This window comes from Tympanuchus pallidicinctus, unplaced genomic scaffold, assembly GCF_026119805.1.
Source record: "Tympanuchus pallidicinctus isolate F22 unplaced genomic scaffold, pur_lepc_1.0 scaffold8, whole genome shotgun sequence".
NCBI classification, from domain to species: Eukaryota; Metazoa; Chordata; class Aves; order Galliformes; family Phasianidae; genus Tympanuchus; species Tympanuchus pallidicinctus.
Genome location: NW_026294802.1, coordinates 48958678 through 48979119, shown reverse-complemented (window position 1 = coordinate 48979119; position 20442 = coordinate 48958678). Strand labels below are relative to the sequence as shown.

The window sequence follows — 20442 nt, the reverse complement described above, 5'->3', positions numbered from 1 at the left end:
TCCGGAGAGGTGCGGAGGGCACTGCTGCAGCCGTGGGAGCACCGCAAGGCTGGGAGCACAGGACTGAGCACCAGGCAGGATGCAGGGCATCACTTTGTGCCCGCACGGACGCTTCCATGGGAGGTCCCCCCAGTGCTTCAGCAGCACAAAGCCGGCCAGATCCGGGCCGACGTGTGAGCGGCTGCAAGCGGGGGGATGCACGGGGTGTTAACTGGCCCCAATTCCAAGAGCAGGATAAAGGAGGGAGGAGAAAGGAAGAGGAAATAATTCACTAGCGGTATCCTATACGGGTTAAATGTCCCATCCATCCTGCTCAATAAGAACAGCGCCAGTTTCTCAGCGGCAGCACAAAGGGGTCAGCAGGGTTCAGGCTCGGTGCCCCCCTGCCCTCCCTGCCCGGTGTGGGGCGGTGGGTGGGGGCGAGGGCGCGGGCCGGCGGCTCACCTCTGCTCTGCCGGGCTGTACGTCTGTCCTCGCTGGCAGCTGCTGACGGTGATGGGGTCGAAGTTGTGGAAGGAACGCAGGGCCACCCCGGAGATGGCCACAAACTGGGAGCTGAAGCTAATGAGGACAGCCTGGGTGTGATAAAAAGGGTGACTGAGGTCATGGATGACGGGGATAATCAGGGGATTGTTCCTGCAGCTCAGGACGTGGACACCTGCCAGAGGAGAGACAAGATCAGAGGAAGGGTCAGATCGAGCACAATCACTTCCCGAAGCCGTGAGCACTTCAGAAGCATTTCACCCATAGGAATGGCCCTATAGAGCTGAAAAGTTATGGTAAGCTGCCTGGAGGGGCTTCCCAAATCGCTCTGGAGAGCTTAGCACAGAAGTATATCCCTGCAGACAGCTGAAGAAAGGCTGCCATTCTCTCGGTGAGCGCGGCAGACTCTCTTTAGACCACAGCCACATTTCTATTGTGCTCTGTTAAATCAGGAGCAACCATCACGGAGGAAGCGGAGTTGAGCTATTGTGAAACCAGTCGGAGGGGACAGTTGGAGCCTTTATCCCGTGCATCAAATGGGACCGGCAGGCTGGGTGGCTTTGTGCACCATGGGCAGTGCACCAGTGGCTTGTTTGTAGCTGTGCATGTCATTAGCACCCAACATAAAACTTTTCCTTCTTTTTTTTTTTTTTTTTTGTTTTGCATGACCTGTATGCCAAGTGTGCTCAGTTTTGCTTTTCATTAATGGTTTCCAGCCTTGGGATATCTCGCTCTTTCCTAAAAAGGGCAAAGGTGGTCCTGAAAAGAGAAGTGAGGGTGATGGACCCTCTAAAGATTTCACAGGTGACAAGAATTACATCTCAAGAAAATAAAAGCATCTCAAGAGGTTGAGGTGCTCAGCAGCACCAAAGAGGTGCTGAGGGGACTTTTCAGACCCATTTCCAGCAGAGCAGGTGCTCGTGGCCATCAGGATGAAATCCCCACCTGACTTCCCACGGGCCCAACGCACCTGGGGGGCAGCTGAGAGAACAGACAGCCGCCTCCTGTCCTCAGCACCCCTTCCTGCAGGCTCAGGCTGGGTGGCTGACAGCAAAGCCCTGCCCCGGCAGCTCCGTGGCACCGCTCCGAGGATCCGCTTGGCTTCGGCTCCACTCACATTGCTGGAGCTCCCCCAGCAACGGCTTTGGCCCAGGCCCTTTGGCTACCCCGATACGCTCCCGACTTTGAAATAAAACAAATCCTATTTGCATGTTTAACTGGCTCAGGGATCACTATTATTATTATTATTTTTTTCCAGTTCAGGTTTCTTGGTTCAAAAGGGGAGGAATTTAAAAAAAAAAAAAAAGTTTTCATTTTTTTTCTCCTTAGAAAGTGATTTCCTGTGAATTAAGACAGATTTCTGACCACTCTCTTTAAACATCTCCTACCTTCTCCTTTAAAACAATCTTCCTGTAATAAAAATAAAAAAAAATACTAAAAAAAAAAGCCAACCTCTCATTGTTTTGGTCTTTATCTGACCCTGAAATAACCCCCCTGTCTACTTGCCTCCCACAAGTCTTTTGATATCAGCTCCTTGTGGAACGGTGCACGTTTCTCACTTACAAACAGGTGCAGTTAATACTTGAAATCCTGAGTTCCCAAATTCCTTGGAAGTTTCTGCCTTCTCTGATGGAAAGCCAAAAAAGATCTTATGGTATGAGGCTGTTTATTCACTTCAGTTTCATTCCTTGCACTCAGGTGGTGTCCACAACAAACCAGACTTCAGAGCTGTGCTGCAGTTGCTGGTGCTTTCTGATCCCAACAACTTAAACAGAGGCTTAACAAGTCAAGTTCATTTAATCAACCTGACTTCATCAGCAAAAAAATCACCCAGGACAGCACAGGGGCCCATGGCAGGGGAGTGAGAGCTGTCCACATTTGCCCCCATTGCTCTGTGTCCACCTTTTGAGCCCTCAGTGCCCCTTGTAATGCACCCCAGTGTCTACAAATGCTCTGAATTAACAATGCTGGTGTTTGGCATCCCAGCCATCCCATCTCCTACCAAAGCTCAAAAGAAGTTTCTCATTATTTTCTGGGAGTCCACATGGAAAAAACCTCGTTCTGGTCAGAGAGGAAACAGAACTTCTGGATACACTGCAAACTTTGCTCGTGGGTGTGAGCTTTAGTGCACTGAGGACTGACCAAGCTTTAAAACACTGCTTCTACCTTCTGGCTGGACTTGTCATTTGCAGCTGTTTAGGGCTGGCCAACTGTCCTGCATCCAGTGTATGCCAAAGTTTGAATCTCAGCTGCAGCTTCCAGCTTGTTGCCGTGATAATTCAAAAATATCAAATGAAACATAGGGGAAAAGGGCTTTGTGCTGCACTGAGACCTCAGTGAAAGCAGCAATGGGAGCTCTGTCTGAGTGAAAAGTACTGGGTAACCTACCTACACCTCTCCTCTGCTTCAGGAGAGCCTCCCTGAGAAGGTCAGAGGGGCTTTTCTATGATGAAGGGAGCATCTCAGCCGGGGAGATCTGCAGGCATCGGCTTAAACCGTGCCAAAGCCATGTCGCAACTTCATCCAGGATTTCATAACCTCACCCTCAGTTTCCTCTTTGCTCCTCTTTCTTGTTCTCTTTCTCTCATAATCTGTGTCTTTACAAAATATTGCATTAAGTATTTGTTGGCACGTTTGTGTCTCCGTCATTTATTTCTCAGAGGGAAAGAGCTATGTGCCACTGTTTTGCAAATGGAGGATAAAAACCAATCCAGGGCTCTGGCCAACTGGGAGCTATTCTGACTCAACCTGAACAATTGCTCTGAATTTCTTTGTTCTCTGACAAGAGACACCACACACACTGTCTTTCTTTTGTTCTACATCCCACCAACATTACATATTACACTGGACAGTCATCCAACACCTTTCACTTATGCGTGTCCCTTCTTAGGGTTTGAGCTTGTTGAAACCACAAAATTCTGGGCACAGAAAGCTGGGAGAGGGGGATGAGTTGCCTTAAAGCTTTCAAGATGGCACTGTCAGCTTTCTTCTCAGTTCATAAAAGGGCAAAGGAAGGCTGGAAAAGAACTTCACAAGCCCTACCCTGCCCACAGAGCTGGGAGCCAGGGAGAGCTCCTTGGTCCTCAAGCTCAAAAGCAGATGTAATCAGAGCATGAGACACAACTTTCCCAGGTATTTGTCCTCGAAGCAGAGGTACAAGCGGTCTATCCAGGGACTTCACCACGACTAGCAGGTCCATAGCTTCTGCCAGGCACAGGCTTGAGGCAACGCATCTCTCATCCAGCCCACGTGGACCTTGTTTGACCTTCATCAAACCTGGCACATTTTGCTCTAGGTGAACTGATGTTTCTCATGAAGAGGTTGTTACCCCAGAAAGAAAAGGATCTGTATGAGTAATAAAGCTTTTCCATTGTAAGGCATCAAAGCATCTTGATGATGATTTTCTTACGCTGGACAATGGCACCAGCAAATGGCCCTCACACAGCTGGCTCAGCAGCCATCCCTGGATCCCTTCCAGAGCTTATGGGAGGTATTACAATGAAGCTTTAGAAGATGCAGTTTCCAGACCATTAAACAGCTGTGGAAACCTCCCTGCGAGCAGGGCTAGATGCAGCCCCTTCTGACTGGGCAATCCAACCAACTACACCTTGTGAAACAGAAGCATTTGCTGCTCCAGCTGCCACAGAATGGGGTTAATGTCTCTCTCTCTGCTACCAGCAATTCATCTGTATCACTGTAAATGTCCCTCCGGGGGGGTTCTCTGCATGAAGCACTAACGTGATCTTATTCTAATGACTAAATGGGAACTAAACTCTTCTGAAAATGGAGATGTATGGAGAAATGTCTGGGCAAAACGTTCCATCGCTTTCCACAGACTCCAGTCAAACTCAGGTCTTGGGGCATTAAGCAAGCGTTCTTTTCTGTCTGACCTTGAAAAAACTAAGTTGGAGTACATGTCATAATTTGTGAATGGAGCTTCCATTACACTAGCAATAAAGAGGGCCTTAAATTCAATACAATCTCACCCAGATCGTGGCTTTGCTCTTTGGTGTCAAACAGCTGCACACCAATGGTCTCCTGCTTCTGATCCAGGTAATAGGTCCCATCAGTTACCAAGTGGACAAGGACTGCTGCAGCCACCATCGGCGTGGAAAAGTAAGCCTGGGAAAACAAAAGCCCCACATGGGTTTAGATGGAGAAAAGTGCAGATGTGCTGTACTTGAAAAAAATACAAAGAGCCAATGCTGAACTTTTAAAAGATCAATTTTCATTCCAGGTCACGGAGACGTCTTCTCTTCCAATCTCTCCTACACAAACTAGCTTAAACTGGAGTTAAAAAGCCCTGCAGCTGGAGCTGCAACCTCTAAGAAACTCTCTAGACCTGCCACAGGAATGGACTTCACCACTGACTCCCTAGATGGTGTTCAGAGACTTTGTTTTGCCATTTCCCACTAAACATACTTCAAAGAAAGTTGCTGCTTGGCCCTGGGAAGGCAGTCCCATGGTATTCTGTCTAGTGGAGCAACTTCATACAAGCAGGCAAAGAGACGCGTGTTGTTCACAAGTCTTACTGCTTACCTTTAGCCAGAAAATGGTCTGTGCCATGTGGGAGTACTGGAAGTTGGCAGTGCAGGGATACCAGGCATACTGGGAAACACCATCGTTCAGGTCAATCACCTTCGTGCGACACGTCTGAGGGAGAAAGAAGAAACATCCAAACAGATGTAGGTGTCAGCAGGGAAGGACTGTGACTATTTAAAGCAGGGGAAAAAAGTCCAGGTGCACTGCTAGGATAAAATAATACACACCAGTGACATTTCTAAATACCACGAGGTTATTCAAAAGTTAAGTTTCCAGGTCTTCCACCTCAATGAGAAAAACCAAAACATAAAAAGAAGCAAAAGGCTCACAGCAGCCGGATGGCAGCCAACAGTTCCCTCTTAATTTGGTACAACAAGGGCCTTGACAGCGTGCAGCCCAGCTCTGCTCCCACCCAAACAGACCGCAGCTCTTCCCTCCGGACTCGAAGTGACGACCGCTTCTGAACATGCCAACTCCAAGCACAGACAGTCTGCAGATGCTCTCCACAGTACTCAAGCAATGTCCTATTTAAACCTGCATGTTGCTGTAACCCCAGGGAAGCCACAGATGGCCATATAAACTTGGAAAGAGGCGTAGCCAGGAAAGTACAACCCAATTTCAGCAAACTCGTTTCTCTTTTTGTTAACTAGTTTCTGTAATTTGAATCGTTTTCTTATATCTACAGTACTTTCCATGGCAGGCAGCAATGGGATTATTATTTCTCTTTTCAGTGAAGAACAAGTAGATGAATCCCAAATGCTGGCACAGATGAAAAGCCCAAATGAGAGAATGCCTGAATTTAAGTACCACAGTCTTGCAGTGCCATCAATATGTAGAAACAAAGCTGCAAGAAATGGTAGGATTTACCCTGAAACCGCACAATGCAGCGATACTGCTTGAACCCAAAAAAAGAAAGAAAGAAAAAAAAAGGAACATGCATGGCCACTGCCTTCATAAAGCCTTCATTCCCCAAGGAAGAACAAGAAAGGAAAGATGCACAATCCAAAAGACAACAGCTGCACTCCAGGACTGCTTTCATCAGAAGAATACCTGCTAACATCCGCATCACTTGGGTAGCGGATGGGGAGGGAGGCAATTCCTCATGGCCACGCAGAGTGCTGGCAGCAGAGCTGCGAGTGCAACCCGGGGGGCCCAGGCAGCCTGGTGGGTGTGCGACGTGGGGAGCCTGGGGCACAGGCACTTGCATCAGGTGCTAAGTGAAGCCACGTACTTTGGGGGACATTATGAGATTTCTTTCCAAGGCTGGAGAATTAACCGAGCAACCTGATGGTGACGTGCTGTCATTACAGCCATTCCCATAAGCAATTTTCCTGATTATTCAAACAAAATGAAAACCTTGAAGTATAATGAGGGTATTAACGGAGGTGCTTTTAATCTTTCAAAGTCCTATGCCTGCTTGGTAGCTGTGTGAGACCTCTTGGTCCCAACAGGCAAAGTCAGTGCAATACAAAGAGAGCCTGGGATGCCTGGGAACGAGAAACCAGATTGGCCAAGAGTGAGGTAATCACTTCTATAATCTGAGTCCCTCAAGATCCAGCACAGAGGAATCTATGGGCAAAACATAAATCAGCTTTAATGGGCTGGAAGAAGATTTTTAGTTTATTTATTTTTTAAAACAACTGTGACCAAGCTTCATTGAGGCTAGCCAGTGGATAGTGTTACATTTTACAGCAGAGCAAGGCTTTACATAAACTATCTTTGGCATTTGAAATCCAGGCCAGCAATTCGACATGTACCATTTCGCAATTCTCCCTTCTTGCATTTTCAGCAGCCTGTCTCTTGTTGGGAGCGTGGTTTTTATTTTAATACCTCTCCAGCTAGGGAATTTATCTTACCCACATCTGCAATTTATATGGTCAGAGAGCTCTTTGACATGAACAAAGGTCTCATTACTTTTATGTGATTTTGTTGTTATATCTCCTCCATCTCTACTGCTCCAAAAAGGTGGTTGAAACAAATAAGATTCCTGACGTTCAGTGTGTTTTAAGTGCCACTGGATGGATGAGTGAAAACCTGTATTAAAAACTCACCCGAACCTTCACCAAAAGTTTGAATCAAACCCAAAATAAACCCCTGCTGAGGTGGATTGGAAATCTCTGATAACTTCTAAATGCCTTGTTTGATTTGTGTGCGTGAACTCCAGCACTTTCTGGTTCTGCCTGAGACTATCAGCAAAAACCTGAGCATAAAGAGCCTGTGTTGGAGGCTGTGCAGCCTTGGGAGAGTGTTCTGATTCCAGCAGGTTCGACTGGCTCCTTCCTGCTGAGGCTGATGCATTGCTCCTCAGTCAAGGGATTCCAAACAGCGCTGGGGTAAAGTGTTCTTCCATGAGAAGAGTATGATTGGCAAGTATGGGGAACGTCCAACAGATGCAATAGTAAGAGTGACTTCGAGAGCCTCTCTTACACTAGCTGCTATCCAGCAAACCCACCTGGTGCTAACATATTCCTTGAGATTTTAGTAACAACCTGATTAGATAAATGGTGCCAATAACCTACTTGTGGCAAACATATCCCCTTTTCAATTCTAACAAGCAACTGAGTGTCACTGAACAATGGCAAAGTCCGAACCACTTGCTCAGACAGCCCTTCACACCTCTGCCTCCAGGGCATCCCTAAAGATGTCAGCAGTGTGAAGGCATCTATTACTGCCATGCCATCACTCCTGAGCCTCAGTTGTGCGGTATGGGACAGCTGCATGCAGGGGGAAGAAAACGCACAAGAAAGGAGCACTAGGAGACAAAAAGATTAGAAAAAAAGCATCTCAGTCCATTTCAATGGCCTGGAAGACAACATCACTTCTCCTCATGGCTACAAATTCAGGCTTAGGAGAAATAAATTATTTTCTAACATCCTCCTATTTGCTACAATGATGAAAAACAGCAGTTAAAGCACCTGACAGCTGCAGAGGGAAGAAGGGATAGATGTACTTTTCATTTCAGGGTGTTACCACACACTAAAGTATTTGCTTTGAAGAATGACGGAATCAGGCAAGACTCAAAACTTCACTCACTGGGGCTTATCCAGGTTCTCAGCCCCACACAGCAACGAGAACCATAGGAGTCCAGTCTCTGTTCCAAAGTATTTGGGGACTATTTGTGTCTACTTACTGGAAGCCCATGCCATACCCCTCCCTAGAAAGCTGCTTTCAATTAAAAAAGTTTATGTCTGTTCCTTTCAGAGGTTCTAATCCAGCTCGTCTCCCACCCACACACTTTGTACACAAACATCGAAAGACAGAATGAGCGTGGCCAGAGAGCACTGTGGGATCTTCTCACAAGAGGGAATGCCTGGAGGATTCCCTTTGACTGATTTACACAGCCCCCTGTCAATCACAGGGACAGCATGTTCTTCAAACCGCCTCTCCTGTTCTCCTTCTCTCACTCAAGGGGACCAAAGAATGTGTCAGCAGGAAGGGAAAAGTGATATATCAGGAGTGCTCAGTTCATTGCCACATCTAAAAAACATTCAGTATTGCAACCAGCTTCATTTCCTCATAACATTTTTTCCCTCCAGGTAATGCGGGAAAATTTGTTGAAGACCAAATTTTGGAAGGCAGCCTTGTGAATACTGGTCCTCGTGAATATTGGTCCAGCCATCCCATGAGTAACAGTTAGATTGCAGACAGCACCGCAGGATGTTCCACTGTAAGCCCACACCAAGACCAGAGCAATGGTGCCTGCCTTTGGCCTCACAGGTTCAAAGTTGGAAAAGAGCTCTAAGATGACCAAGTCCAACCCCAACCCACTCTCACCATGCCCACTGACCGTGTCGCTCAGCGCCACATCTCCCACCTCTGAGGACAGTGAATCCACCTCTTCCATGGGCAGACTGCTCAAGACCACTCTTTTGGAGAGGAAATTTTTCCTAATATCTAACCTGAATCTCCTCTGGCACAACTTAAGGCCATTACCTCTCATTGCATTGCTGCCATGAAATGCTTTGTTGTGTTGGAGGGTCTATTGCCAGCACACCACATGTTAAGGATCATCATTCCTGAGGGCGTGGCACGTGGTCCTGGGTACTGGGCTTCTCCAGCCCACATTGGTAAAGGGAAAATGATACTGCCCCACATCACAGGTATCCTGAAGGTAAATGCCATTGCCCCATCTCTGGAGACATATAGGGCCAGACTGGGGCTCTGGGCAGCCTGACCTAGTGGCTGGCAACCCCACCCATGGCAGAGGGTTGGAACTAGATGATCTTCAAGGTCTACACCAACCTAAGCCACTCTGTGATTCTATGATAACCACAGAAAAGGTGCTCAGACGTTATGAAGAGATGCATACATGTGAAGGAGATGCCTCCCACAGGAGTGGGTTAAACACGCATCAATGACATCCGGCCCTGTCCTTCCCATTGAGCAAGCACAGCCTGACACCGCAGGCTTTGCAGACACTGGAAGTTCTCAACTCTCACGTCGTTGTATCAAAATAATCCTAAATGCAGACAGGCAAAACTGCTATTCAAACTGGGACGCTGCCCTGCTCAGCGCTGGCACCCGCGGTGGGAGCGGACGTGCCTGTCTGCATGCCCGCAGGCGCTGAGCACAGCAAATCTGTCTCTTCCCCAAACCCATCTGTTCCCCATGGCAGGGCTTTCTCCAGACCATGTCTGCAGGCTACGTACGGCTGGGAATGGCCACCAGAAGTGTCTGTCCATCAGACAGCAAAGGGGGGACGTGGCTATCGTACCCCAAACACCACACTGCTGCCTCTCCCTCCCCATTCCTGTTGCCACTTCTGCACTGAGACAATGCTGTGGGTTTGTCCCGTTTGCAAAATCGTAACCCCAAAACAAACAGGAGGAGGATCCACTGATAAAACTCACAGTAGCATCTATTTGTGGAGCACAGCATGTCCCAAGTGAGGCTATACAAGCACATGGAAACACTCACACACCGATAGGAGATCTGTGGAGGCACAAACAGGCATTCTGTTTGAAGATCCAGCTGAAGAACAGATTTTGACTGTACTAATGAACCCTAATTAGCCTATAATTTTTAGCATTCAGCTCAGCAGGATGTTATTTATATTTAACTCAACAAATACCAGAGCATCTCAGCCATGACACATGCATCATTTTAACACATCCCTTTTAGATGAAACCCTCCTCTCTTCACTGCCAGAAATGGAGCTGACCATTACCCAGACATTTTATTCTTCAGTATGCTATTATTCTTGCAGACCTAAGGTCAATTCTTCCCACTGATGGCACGGTTGCTAAATATCAGAAAGGTTCCTGCCTGCTCACTGCCCAGTATTACAAGGCAGCTTGATTGCCACATGGACACCCCCAGTTTGCCTGCTGCAGCACAGACCTCCAATCTGTTCTGAAAGCTGTTGCACTGCTCTCCTCATTTTGGCTGGGAATTGGGTTGGAGTTACAGGGAAAAAAAAAAAAAGAAATTGCCCATATTAGGGAGCACTGGACCATTAAAAAGGCCATCATTTGGGTTCCAACAAACACCACAAAAATCAGCCAATTTCCAAGATCATTTCAAACCTCTAGAGCCCACAGAGCTCAGATGGAAATTGTACACCAATAGTTTGATATACAGGACTTCAGAAACTTTGCTCAGGATTTTCTCCAAGGTTCTAATCAGACAGCTTGTAGGACAAATGTCCTCGCTAGTGTTCTGGATATGGTATTTCCACTCTTCTAGATTTTCCTGTCAGGAGATTCAGGTCAACACCTGGCTGACCAGCATAGAATCACTGAGGCTGGAAAGACCAATAATATCACCTAGTCCAAGCATCACCCCATGCCTCTGACTGCCCTGGCCACTCAGTGCCACATCTGCCCTTTTCTTCAACACCTCCAGCAATGGCTGTTCCTCCATCTCCAGTCAGTACTGGGTCATTTCATGTCGGCTTCCTAAAATTAAGGAAAATATTCAAAGTTATTTTATCTGAACTGGTGTCTGTGCATTACTTTTCTGTGCAGAAACCATGGATTTACAACACTCTGTAATTGTAAACACAAGGAAGAAAAGCAAAACAGATTCAGCAGCACAGACTAAAAGTGTAAAATCATGAAACTTGTGTCTTCTCCCATTCAGTAGCCTTCTATTCATCCTAAACAGCAACTCTCCCTGATCTCTGATATTTATAAACTGCAGCTTCTACTCCAAGCCTCTCCTGGTCCTCTGTGCCTGATTTGTTTGCAGCAATACACTTGTTGAGTAGCTGTGCTTTTAAAGTGGCAAGGAATGAGTCTGAAACGCAGCCTGCCTAAATTCTGTGCTCTTTGTTTTTGCCCATTTTGGTTGGGGTCCTTAGAGGTCGGAAGGCAAAAGATGAAGAATTGTAGTGTGGTTGCTTTTCTCCAGGACAAAGGCATGCAGGCAGGTGATTAACAGAAAAGCCGTATCAACTGGAAGCTGATGAAACTCCCGAGGTAACACACTGATGCTGTATTACTCCCAGATTCAGTTGGCTCAAAAACAAGGGGAAATCGCATCTGTCCTTTTACCTGTGTAATGAAGAACAGGATCTGGTGGTGGGATTGAGAGGCTGGCTGTGTCTCGTGCAGGATGGAATAAAGCCCCACTGCCACTTGCTGCTTCCAGTCTCAGCACAGCCCCCTCCCATTTGAATCTGGAGCAGCTGATGGTGTCTGGATCTTGCAGGCCTGGCATTCAATTAGCCTGTTACTACAGTTTGCTTAACAAAGAACCACAATTTTCAGCTGAAGGACTGGCTGGATTTTTTATTAATTGAGAAATGACCTTTAAGTGTGTGGAAATACCAATGCTGGCATCTGTAGTTTGCTTGCAGTGTGACAGGATGATAAATTCCTCTACTTATACAGTAAAAAATGATAGTGTTCATTACCAAAGGGAGATTTTTCAGGGTAGAGTACTGGTTGTAACACAGGGCTCCCATTCAAAAATGAGTGGGAGATGCAAGGGCTATTTTATTTTGTCATGTAAGTTGACTTAATTTCAGGAAAGCAAACGAGAGCTGCAGGGATTTCCATCAGATGATGGCCCAGATTGCATGTGCATCCAACGTGTGTTATTAACTTCAGCTCTCTCAAAAAAAAACGCAGTTATTTCACTTCCAAAGAGTCCGTATAAGCAATGTAGTTCAGATTTTAAATCAAGCAGTCGCTGTTTAAGCTCTCCTTTGAATTTCTGTTATCTCCAAACTCAAAGCAAACTTCATTTAAAACAAATGAGTTAAAAATCAAAATCACACATGGTATACCTGAAAAAAAAACAACAACCTGTATATCAATTCTGACTGGCCCTCTCCCAAACCCACACTGGCTTTGACATGCAGCCAGGTGTAATCAAAATACGGAGGATGCTAGCTGGACCTGTGGAAAAACAATATGGAGTTTTAACTTTACAACAAAACCCTAACCAGATGATCTCTGGTTCAAAGGATCACCCCAAACACATCACCTGAGTCAGGGCCAGGAACTATAGCAAAACAGCAAGAAAAAGAAGGGGATTTAACAACCAACTCCTCTTTTGCACAGGCTCACAAGTATATACTACCACTTGGAGCTCAGGGAGACAATTAGTACTTGCTCTTGCCTTGTTTTCTATTCAGCAATGCACAATGAGTGGGTGCAAAGGCAAGTGATAACTCACAGTGCACAGCAACACAGAGCACAACCCTGTAAGAGGCACATGAATGTGTAACTGAGCCATTTTCCTGCCGTGTGCTCCTGGTTATTCACACCAGGAGCTTGCTCTTCCTTCTGCACAGCGACACGACGCGCAGGTGCTGCTCTCAAACAACAGCACTTTGCTCCCAGGGCTGCCAGCATTTCACCTAGAAGGATTAATTCTTAGAATTAGCCCTGAATTGCACTCTCCTATTTTATTCAGACTTCTAAATACGCCCACTGTTAGAAACAGCAGCCAAACGCAACCTGCTGGACAAACAGCATGAAGAAACAGCAAACAAACAAGACCTCATGCTCCACTTCTGTGAACATCAGTCTCATCAAAGTTAATTGACACTTCCAACCTGCAGCAAAAGCTCCGTCTACAACTTCCACGTTGTTGCTCACCAATGTGTGAAGGCATTACAGACTGATAAGTGCTTTAGCAGACTGTATATCCATCCATTGGAGAGTGAGGTTAAACAAACACAGTAGCCAGAACATTATTATTGGCTGCATCTCTGGTTCCAGAACTGCCTGTCTCTCACTTGAACCATCCCAGTCCATTGCAGCAAGGGCTGCACAGAGCTACGGGGCAAGGCTGCTCATGGGGGGGCTGTGGTGAAGGAAAAACAATCCCATCCCATACATTTTCACCACTGAGGAGTACAGCAAAAGGCTTTCTTTTTTTTTCCTCCTCCCTTTGATGGCAGCATTTCATTTGAGAGCAGCTGGCACCAAGAAATCAAGCTTTTAAAGGCAAAATGTATGCCACGTATTGGGAGGATCTTCAGTGCAGTTTTTTATTGTTGTGCTAGTGGATTTGACTCGCTGGATCCATTGTAGCTTCACTAGCTTGGCATTCCTGCAAGGCAAAGCAGGACCGAGCTTGTTACAATCTGCTCCACAGTATCCCCTCCTTGCTACCCGAAGCAGGTCCCATAAATTGACTCCAATGAAGGAAGCAAGCAGCTGGCTGGACAAAGCCCTAAAAGCAACAACAACAAATCCCAGAGAACTTCAGCTTCACCTATTCAGAGTATGTGCACACAGAGATGCCTAGAAGCACTCGGGCAGCGTTTCTGACACAAAGATAGACGAACAGGAATAAAAAGCTAGGCAGCAGCTGCCACAAGGTGTGGGACAGGTGCCACTGAAGCAACGAGGACACTGCTCAGCTTTGCCTGTGGCCACAGAGAGCAGCCAAGCAGTGGCTAATGTCAGCTCCGACCACATGATCGCATACAGGAAAGGTCAAAAGAGTGATTTTTCATTTGAAAACATCTGTGTGTTTAAAGAACAAAACTTTCTCATGTGCAGAAAACTAGGGGTTTCCAGCGCTTTTGTTTCCAGAGTTAAAAGTTGTGTTTTTCAGCTTTCTTTAGGGCTAGGGACATGTAAACACACTGCACAAACCACACACAACCTTCTCAACAAAGCACTTCCCCAGACAAGAAGAACTGGGGATGCCAAGCCCCCCATCCCCATCTCATTTTCTCTCTCAGTTCAGCTCAGCTGCCCCTTGCTGTGCTCCCAACCAGACACCATGTTGCTGGCCTCTCCTATATGAGGACATCCACATGCCTCCAATCCCAAGGGTGGAGGCTTGCTCCAGCCTGTCACAGACTTTAATTGGTCACATCTCAGGAGATGATGCATTGGGAAGAGGCTCCAAGTGTAGCAGCAATGGGAAGGCTGCAGCAGGGCTTGCAGGGTGCCTGCATAGGGAGCTGCACCTATGCTCCAGCTGGGCTCTTGGTTCCCTACCCATCTCCTCAGCTCCAGTTGAGACTAAACCAGTATTCAGCTTGCTTTGCTTAATACCAGAAGGCACAGTCTGTGGTGTACAAATCAGAAGGTTCCCAATTGTTTACCCGAGTTTTTCCCCTTGCAATGCTGAGGTAGTGGGAGCTGCTGCCACACAGTCACATTTCTCAGGGTGAGCAGGGACCGTTGCTTCCTCCAGTCCACACATCTACAGCCATGCAGAGCCATGGGTTGAGGATCTGGGGAAGCCCACCACCTCCCTCTAACTCCAGTGCAGACCTGGTTGCTCGGAGGACCCCTGAGCTCCAACAGATCAAACCAGGAAACCACTTGTCCTCCAGCTGCTTTCACTGAGCTGCCATGGTGACTGAAGGACAAGCATCACCTGCATGGGAAGCTCACAGCTTCCTCAGTTTCACCACCTGTCAGGAACTCACAGCTGCCAGGTCTCAGCCTTTCCCACCAGAAACAACCACTAGGACAAAGGAAAGCTTCCATATAGTGAGGCCTTCCTCTTCTAATAGGTGAAGGTCACAGTGTGAACACAGTGCAGTGCTCAGCAAAAGGTCTGCTTTGCTAGAAGGCAGCTTTTCAAATACATTTGGATGGAGAAAGGTGAAGAGAAGGGGTTAAATAGAGCCTTCAAAAGCGTCTTGCTCATTAGGAATCCAGTAGCAGCTAGATGCTAAGGCATCTCCAGAAATACTAAACCACGACTTTCCCAACTAAACATCCAAACACACCTTGGAATTTGGCACTGGCTGCCCTCATAGGATTTTCATTACAGTTATTTTTTAATACACTCCACCAGGACAAGAGGGGCCCAGCTGAGGGCCAGTGGGGCTGTGGGCAAGTGACGGGGACACAGGAGGTCACAGAGAATCAAACCTGCCTTGCATCCCCTGTGCAACCTTGACTAAAGTTATCCCCAAGTCATGCTTCAGCTTCTGTGTCAGAAGAGGGACCTGTGATGTTAATTACCAAAGCACAGGACAACAAGAACCTCTGCCCCAAATGCTAAGAATAAGCAATGACCAGCATGGCTGGCAGCTTGATGTCCTGCTGAAAGGAGGGCTTCTCTCGGGGAGCAGGTACATGTGTGCTGATCACTGAAACAGCCACGTACAAAGTGGGTGAATCGTGTCTGCTTACCAGATTCACCACTGAGAAGACCTCAGAGGAAATGGTGATTCTTAAACTGCATGGGCAATTTTTATAAAAGAAGAGTGTTAAACTGGGGTTCCTCAGCAATTATGGCTCCAACTAAGGCAGCGTGCTCCAGGAACTTGAAGCGACACTGGAGTTTATCCAAGGGGTCCCCAGCTCAGGGTTTTTATTTTTGAAAGTCAGGTGAGGACTGAGGGACTGACTTGAGGGACTTTCTAACATGGCATGCCTTCAGGACAGGGCTGGATAAGCACTGTCATCCAAAAATCATGCCTTTTAGAGACATCTTGAGATGAACACCCCAAAATTGAGTGGCATTCAAAATATGAGGCCTCTCATGACAATGTGGACAAAAATGCCTACAGTACTCCGAACAAGTAGTGCAGACAATCCTCCATTTAAAAGAAAAAATAAATTCCCTGCTACTGGCATGAGAAAGTTTACTTTCAGGCTTAAAGAAATGATCGTGTGGTTTTGAGGATGGCATTCCGTTCTGCTGAAGAATAGCACCCTGCCTGCCTGTCTATCTGTGGCTTTGTAGCTACATTACAATCTTGGAGAGCTCTGTTTACATATTTTACATGTTTTCTTGTGCAGAACATGAAACCAAATTACATAGTAAAGGAGGTTACGGTTTCGCTCCTGCGCACGCTTTTCCACCCTCTCCTTCCAATCACGTTTTAATTCCATCCAAAATAATTGACTGGGTATTTTTAACTGTGCTTGATTGACTGGCAATCCTTCAGGCAGGTTTGTTTGCTGTTGCATGGGGAAATCATGCAAAAGCTGGAGAAGCTACATGCCAGGGGGGTAGGGAGAGGACGGCCAGGGCGGGGGTGGGATGAGAAATGCCGAGAACCCTTCATGCATGAACAAAGCAGACGTGTCGATGCATTTATGCAAAATCATTCTGCTCTGAATGGAGAGGGACCCAAGACAAACAACCCGGATGGGATGCAGGAGAGCTATCCCACGCTTATGGCTGGACATGCTCTGCATCTAAAGGATGGTGAGCAGCAGAAGCAGACGGAGAGACTGGCAGGTTGAGGGGCAAGGGCCGAGGAGGGGGGTCTCCTTTCAGAGCAGTGCATGCTAACGAGCACTGCTGTGGTTGCAGGGTCCGGCTTTCCAGCTCGCTGATGCCGGGGGGTCCGAGCTGTTTTCAATTACAGCGTGTAATCTGGGTGGGCGGCTGGGTGCACAGCAGATATCATAAAATGGTAAGTTACTTCCTAAAGAAGCACATAATCCTTTACTATTATCCGGGACAATATTCCTTTCTTGCCTTTCTTCTCCTCGCCTCTAGCAACGACAAATGGGATGGAATTCTGCTCTCCTTTAGTTAATGCTACACGTCTCCTGGTCCTGGGAAGAGGCAGCACCAATTTCCGGCACCTGAGGATTTTTGGTTTGACCTTCGTCTCTGAAAAGGTCAGACCGAACCTCTCTGAGAGTACTGATCACTGCTTTGCTCTCTGCATCATCCTTTGTTTCTTTTATCTATTTTCTGTACTGTACACAAAGGGAACACAGTGTACCAGCCCCTGGTACTCACTGTTCTTTCCCCTTAGATGACTTGCATATGTGCTCTTGAAAAATTATTCTAAAAACTAGTGGGGGAGGGGAGTGGAAAGAAAAAAAAATCCCTTGAGTGTTTGGCAAAATTGCTTGGAATCTCCTCTGACATCTCATTGTGTTCTCTCTGTCCTCCCCTTACACAAATCAGTCAGAGGCTATGACATCAGGCATGGGGTCTGCTGGTACCACTGCCATGAGCACAGGAGCACTGCAAGATGGGATGCAGGGGTGAGAGGGAGGGATTCCACTGTCCATCCCAGTAGGAACAGGCAGCCAGGTGATGGGCAGCATCCCCTGCTCTTCAGCCAGCTCTGGACTGCCTCTAAGGGTAACACTCTTTCTCAGCCATCTCTCTGCAGCTGGCTCTTTTGTCAAGCTATCCCATTTTTCTCTTTTTTTTTTTTTCTTCCTTCAGAAAACTGAGATCATCTCCGAGCAGAAGCCACAGCACAGATGTGAGCACACATCTTTGCAGCATCCCTCACCTTGGCATGAACCCTCTGCATGGACCACATCCTCCAACGAGGCAAAGCAGCAATGCAAACACGTGAAGAAGGACCAGTGGAGCTCCCCAGGCAAACAACATCACCTCGTTTGGCAAAAAAGATTGCAGCTTTTCCACTAATATATGTGGGAAACAAGGTTTCTAGCTATTACAGCAAGGAGCTGGTGGAAGAGTTTTCCAGTAATTTTGTAATGGGAACAAAAGGCCAAACTGAGAGGATAAAATCTGGTTAATTCACAAACAGGATGATGTGAAGTGGCTGAAAGAACTAAAATGCAATGGATGTGTTGATCCCAGAACCCCCTTCAGGTCTGTGCTCACAGACACGGCTCTCAGCCAGCCCTGAGCAGTTTTCTTTTTATCCAAGATATGAGCAATGCCATTTCAAGATCTCCTGAACTTCCTGGTCCTGGGGACACCTGGGCCTCACAATGCCCAGTGCCTGCAATGTCTCTTAGGGAAAGCAAGGTTCAATACTCAAACAGTTGCTTCACCTTTCTGCTCCCTGATTTTAAAGTCTATTAAATGGACTGGAAACCAGAGAATGTGGCTGGGAAAAGGCTTAATTAATCCGTATTCACTGAAAAGATATGAAATATACCATAGCTTGAGGTAGGTGCGTTCCCCAGAGTTCCCCTGCCTGAAGTCATCTGAGCTTTGAGCTTAGGGATGCCCTTCCCCAGCTCCTGGTGAAGGAGGCTCTGCAGTATCTGCGGGACGGCTGAAAGAAGGACTCAGTTTTGGGCTCCCTTGAACTAATTTTTGACTTGGAAATTCTCTGAACTGTGGTGCATGAGCCAGCACTGGAAATGTGCTCAGACGAGTACAGCAAAGCTACATTCCTCTTGCGGCAGCCTGTGCAGTGTCCAGTTCATCTTTTTCCAGAACTGGTCTCTGATCACTCATGGTTCCTCCATTAATGGTTTTTCTTAGCGGGATTTTGTACTCAACCTCCAGAGATCAGCAGTTCAAAGCCTGGCTCAGCTATAAATAACAAAGACATTTGCGAAGCAAATCATCTTATTAAAAATGGGGATCTTTTTCTCTTCCACCAACCACAATAAAACCCTTTACCGTTGAAGAGCAACAGGACTTGGCTGTGAATGGGGAAGTTCAAAAAGGGCCACTTGCAGAGCCGACAGACAGACACCCTCCCTCTTCTCAGCAAGATCACCCCAAAGGAAAGGAATGGCTTCTCCATTAAAAGTTGCAGGTTTCCTCTCTCCCCACTCCTGTTCAAGATTGCCCTATTTGCTGGCTTTGCCGGATCTTTGGGGAATTATCTTCAGCGTTATATTTATTAGTCAAAGTAAAACTGTGTGGCAGAGAACTCCATCATTTTTCTCTTCAATTTTGTCACAGTATTTTCTTACCAGCCTTGAAGCTTTTGCTCTGCCATGCTACTTCTGCCAGTATTCAAAATATTTTTGTGCTCTCGCCTTCTCCTTTTGTTGGAAAGTTCAGGTATACTGCAATTGCTGACATCTTTCTCTGGACAGCTGAAGACTATGTTTGTTGCAGTGAGTCTAGATGAGTGCAATTGTGGGAACTGCAATAGGGGCAGGAGGGGGCCTCTATTTGTGGGAAAGATGTAATAAGAATCCTCTTCCACAGCTTCTTACTCCATAGCAGGCCCTGTGGGGTACCCAGGGGGAGAGCAGGGTGTGTTAGTGTGGGAAGAAAAATGAATCCCAGGATCTGTGCATCCAGCAGCCTCAGGAAAGAGCCCCCTTTTCATTAACTGTGCCTAAGATGTGCAGTTCTTCCTGCACAGGGGAAAAGCCAGTACTGACAGTGATATAGGAAGAAATATACATATATATAACTATATATATAGTATATATATATATAGTGACTTGAACAGCTTCTGTGCAACTGGGAGGAAATACAATGAAAGACAAAGCTGCTTGGGGACTGCTGCTCAGAATCACCAATGTAAACACCAGCTTTCAAGTCTTGATCACATGCTGCTGTAACAGGTACAGAAAGGTCATCAATGAGCCACCTAAAGATCCATCAGTGCCTTCCTATGCTCCTCTGCTATAAATGCCATAGAGAAAAGTACAGATAAGCTATTCTGCAGAGGCAGGAGAGGTCACCAGCAAGAGGAAAGCAGCAATGGCATCTCTTCCCAAGTCGCTCCAACCAGTGTGCAGTGGGATCATGGAAACTGAGCCCACCAACGCCACAGCAAGAACAGGACAGCCATCCTGTTACAGTGCCCACACACCACGTGTTCCTAATTAGCAGCCCTCACTGATGGATCTTCACTGGTAATGGTAAAGCTGGGATCCAGCATGGAGACCAATGGCTGGCTTTCTGAGCCCACGCCTTGCCAGGCTCAGGAGTGCTTTACGTGGTGTAAGAAGGCCACATCCTCCCCCTCCTGCTGGTGGTGAGAAGCCTGACCCTGGCTGGATAGGAACTGGTTGGACAAACAAGTCCCGGGGGACTTCCAGTAGTGGCAGCTATTCACAAAACAGATCAGTCGGAGTGCCCTTTGTCTGCCTATTTATGCCGACTGGATCTGTCCTTCAGCTAGTATAAATCTGCCCAGAGCTACTGCCTTTCTGTAGTCCTTGCCAGCGTACACCAGCTGATGACTTAATGCTAGCATCAATAATCTTTAGCACAAGAAAAGCCCTGAGAAATAAACAGAGCTGCAGAAAACCCCACACAACCAGTCCATCAACACCGATAATATTTCACACACGGCGGATGGCAAGGAGAGGCTGTTTACAAACTCACTGCAAGAGCAGC

General features: G+C 47.0%; 1 protein-coding gene across 1 annotated transcript in view; it reads right to left on the bottom strand.

Annotated features, from left to right (window-relative positions):
- Positions 1-20442, bottom strand: part of PAPPA (pappalysin 1) — a 172590-nt gene that overhangs the window by 49868 nt on the left and 102280 nt on the right. The window contains exons 11-13 of the mRNA XM_052669628.1: positions 5023-5136; positions 4470-4605; positions 445-658 (exon numbers count right to left, since the gene is read on the bottom strand). Coding sequence (XP_052525588.1) covers positions 445-658; positions 4470-4605; positions 5023-5136 — 464 coding nt within the window. The remainder of the gene's footprint in view (positions 1-444; positions 659-4469; positions 4606-5022; positions 5137-20442) is intronic.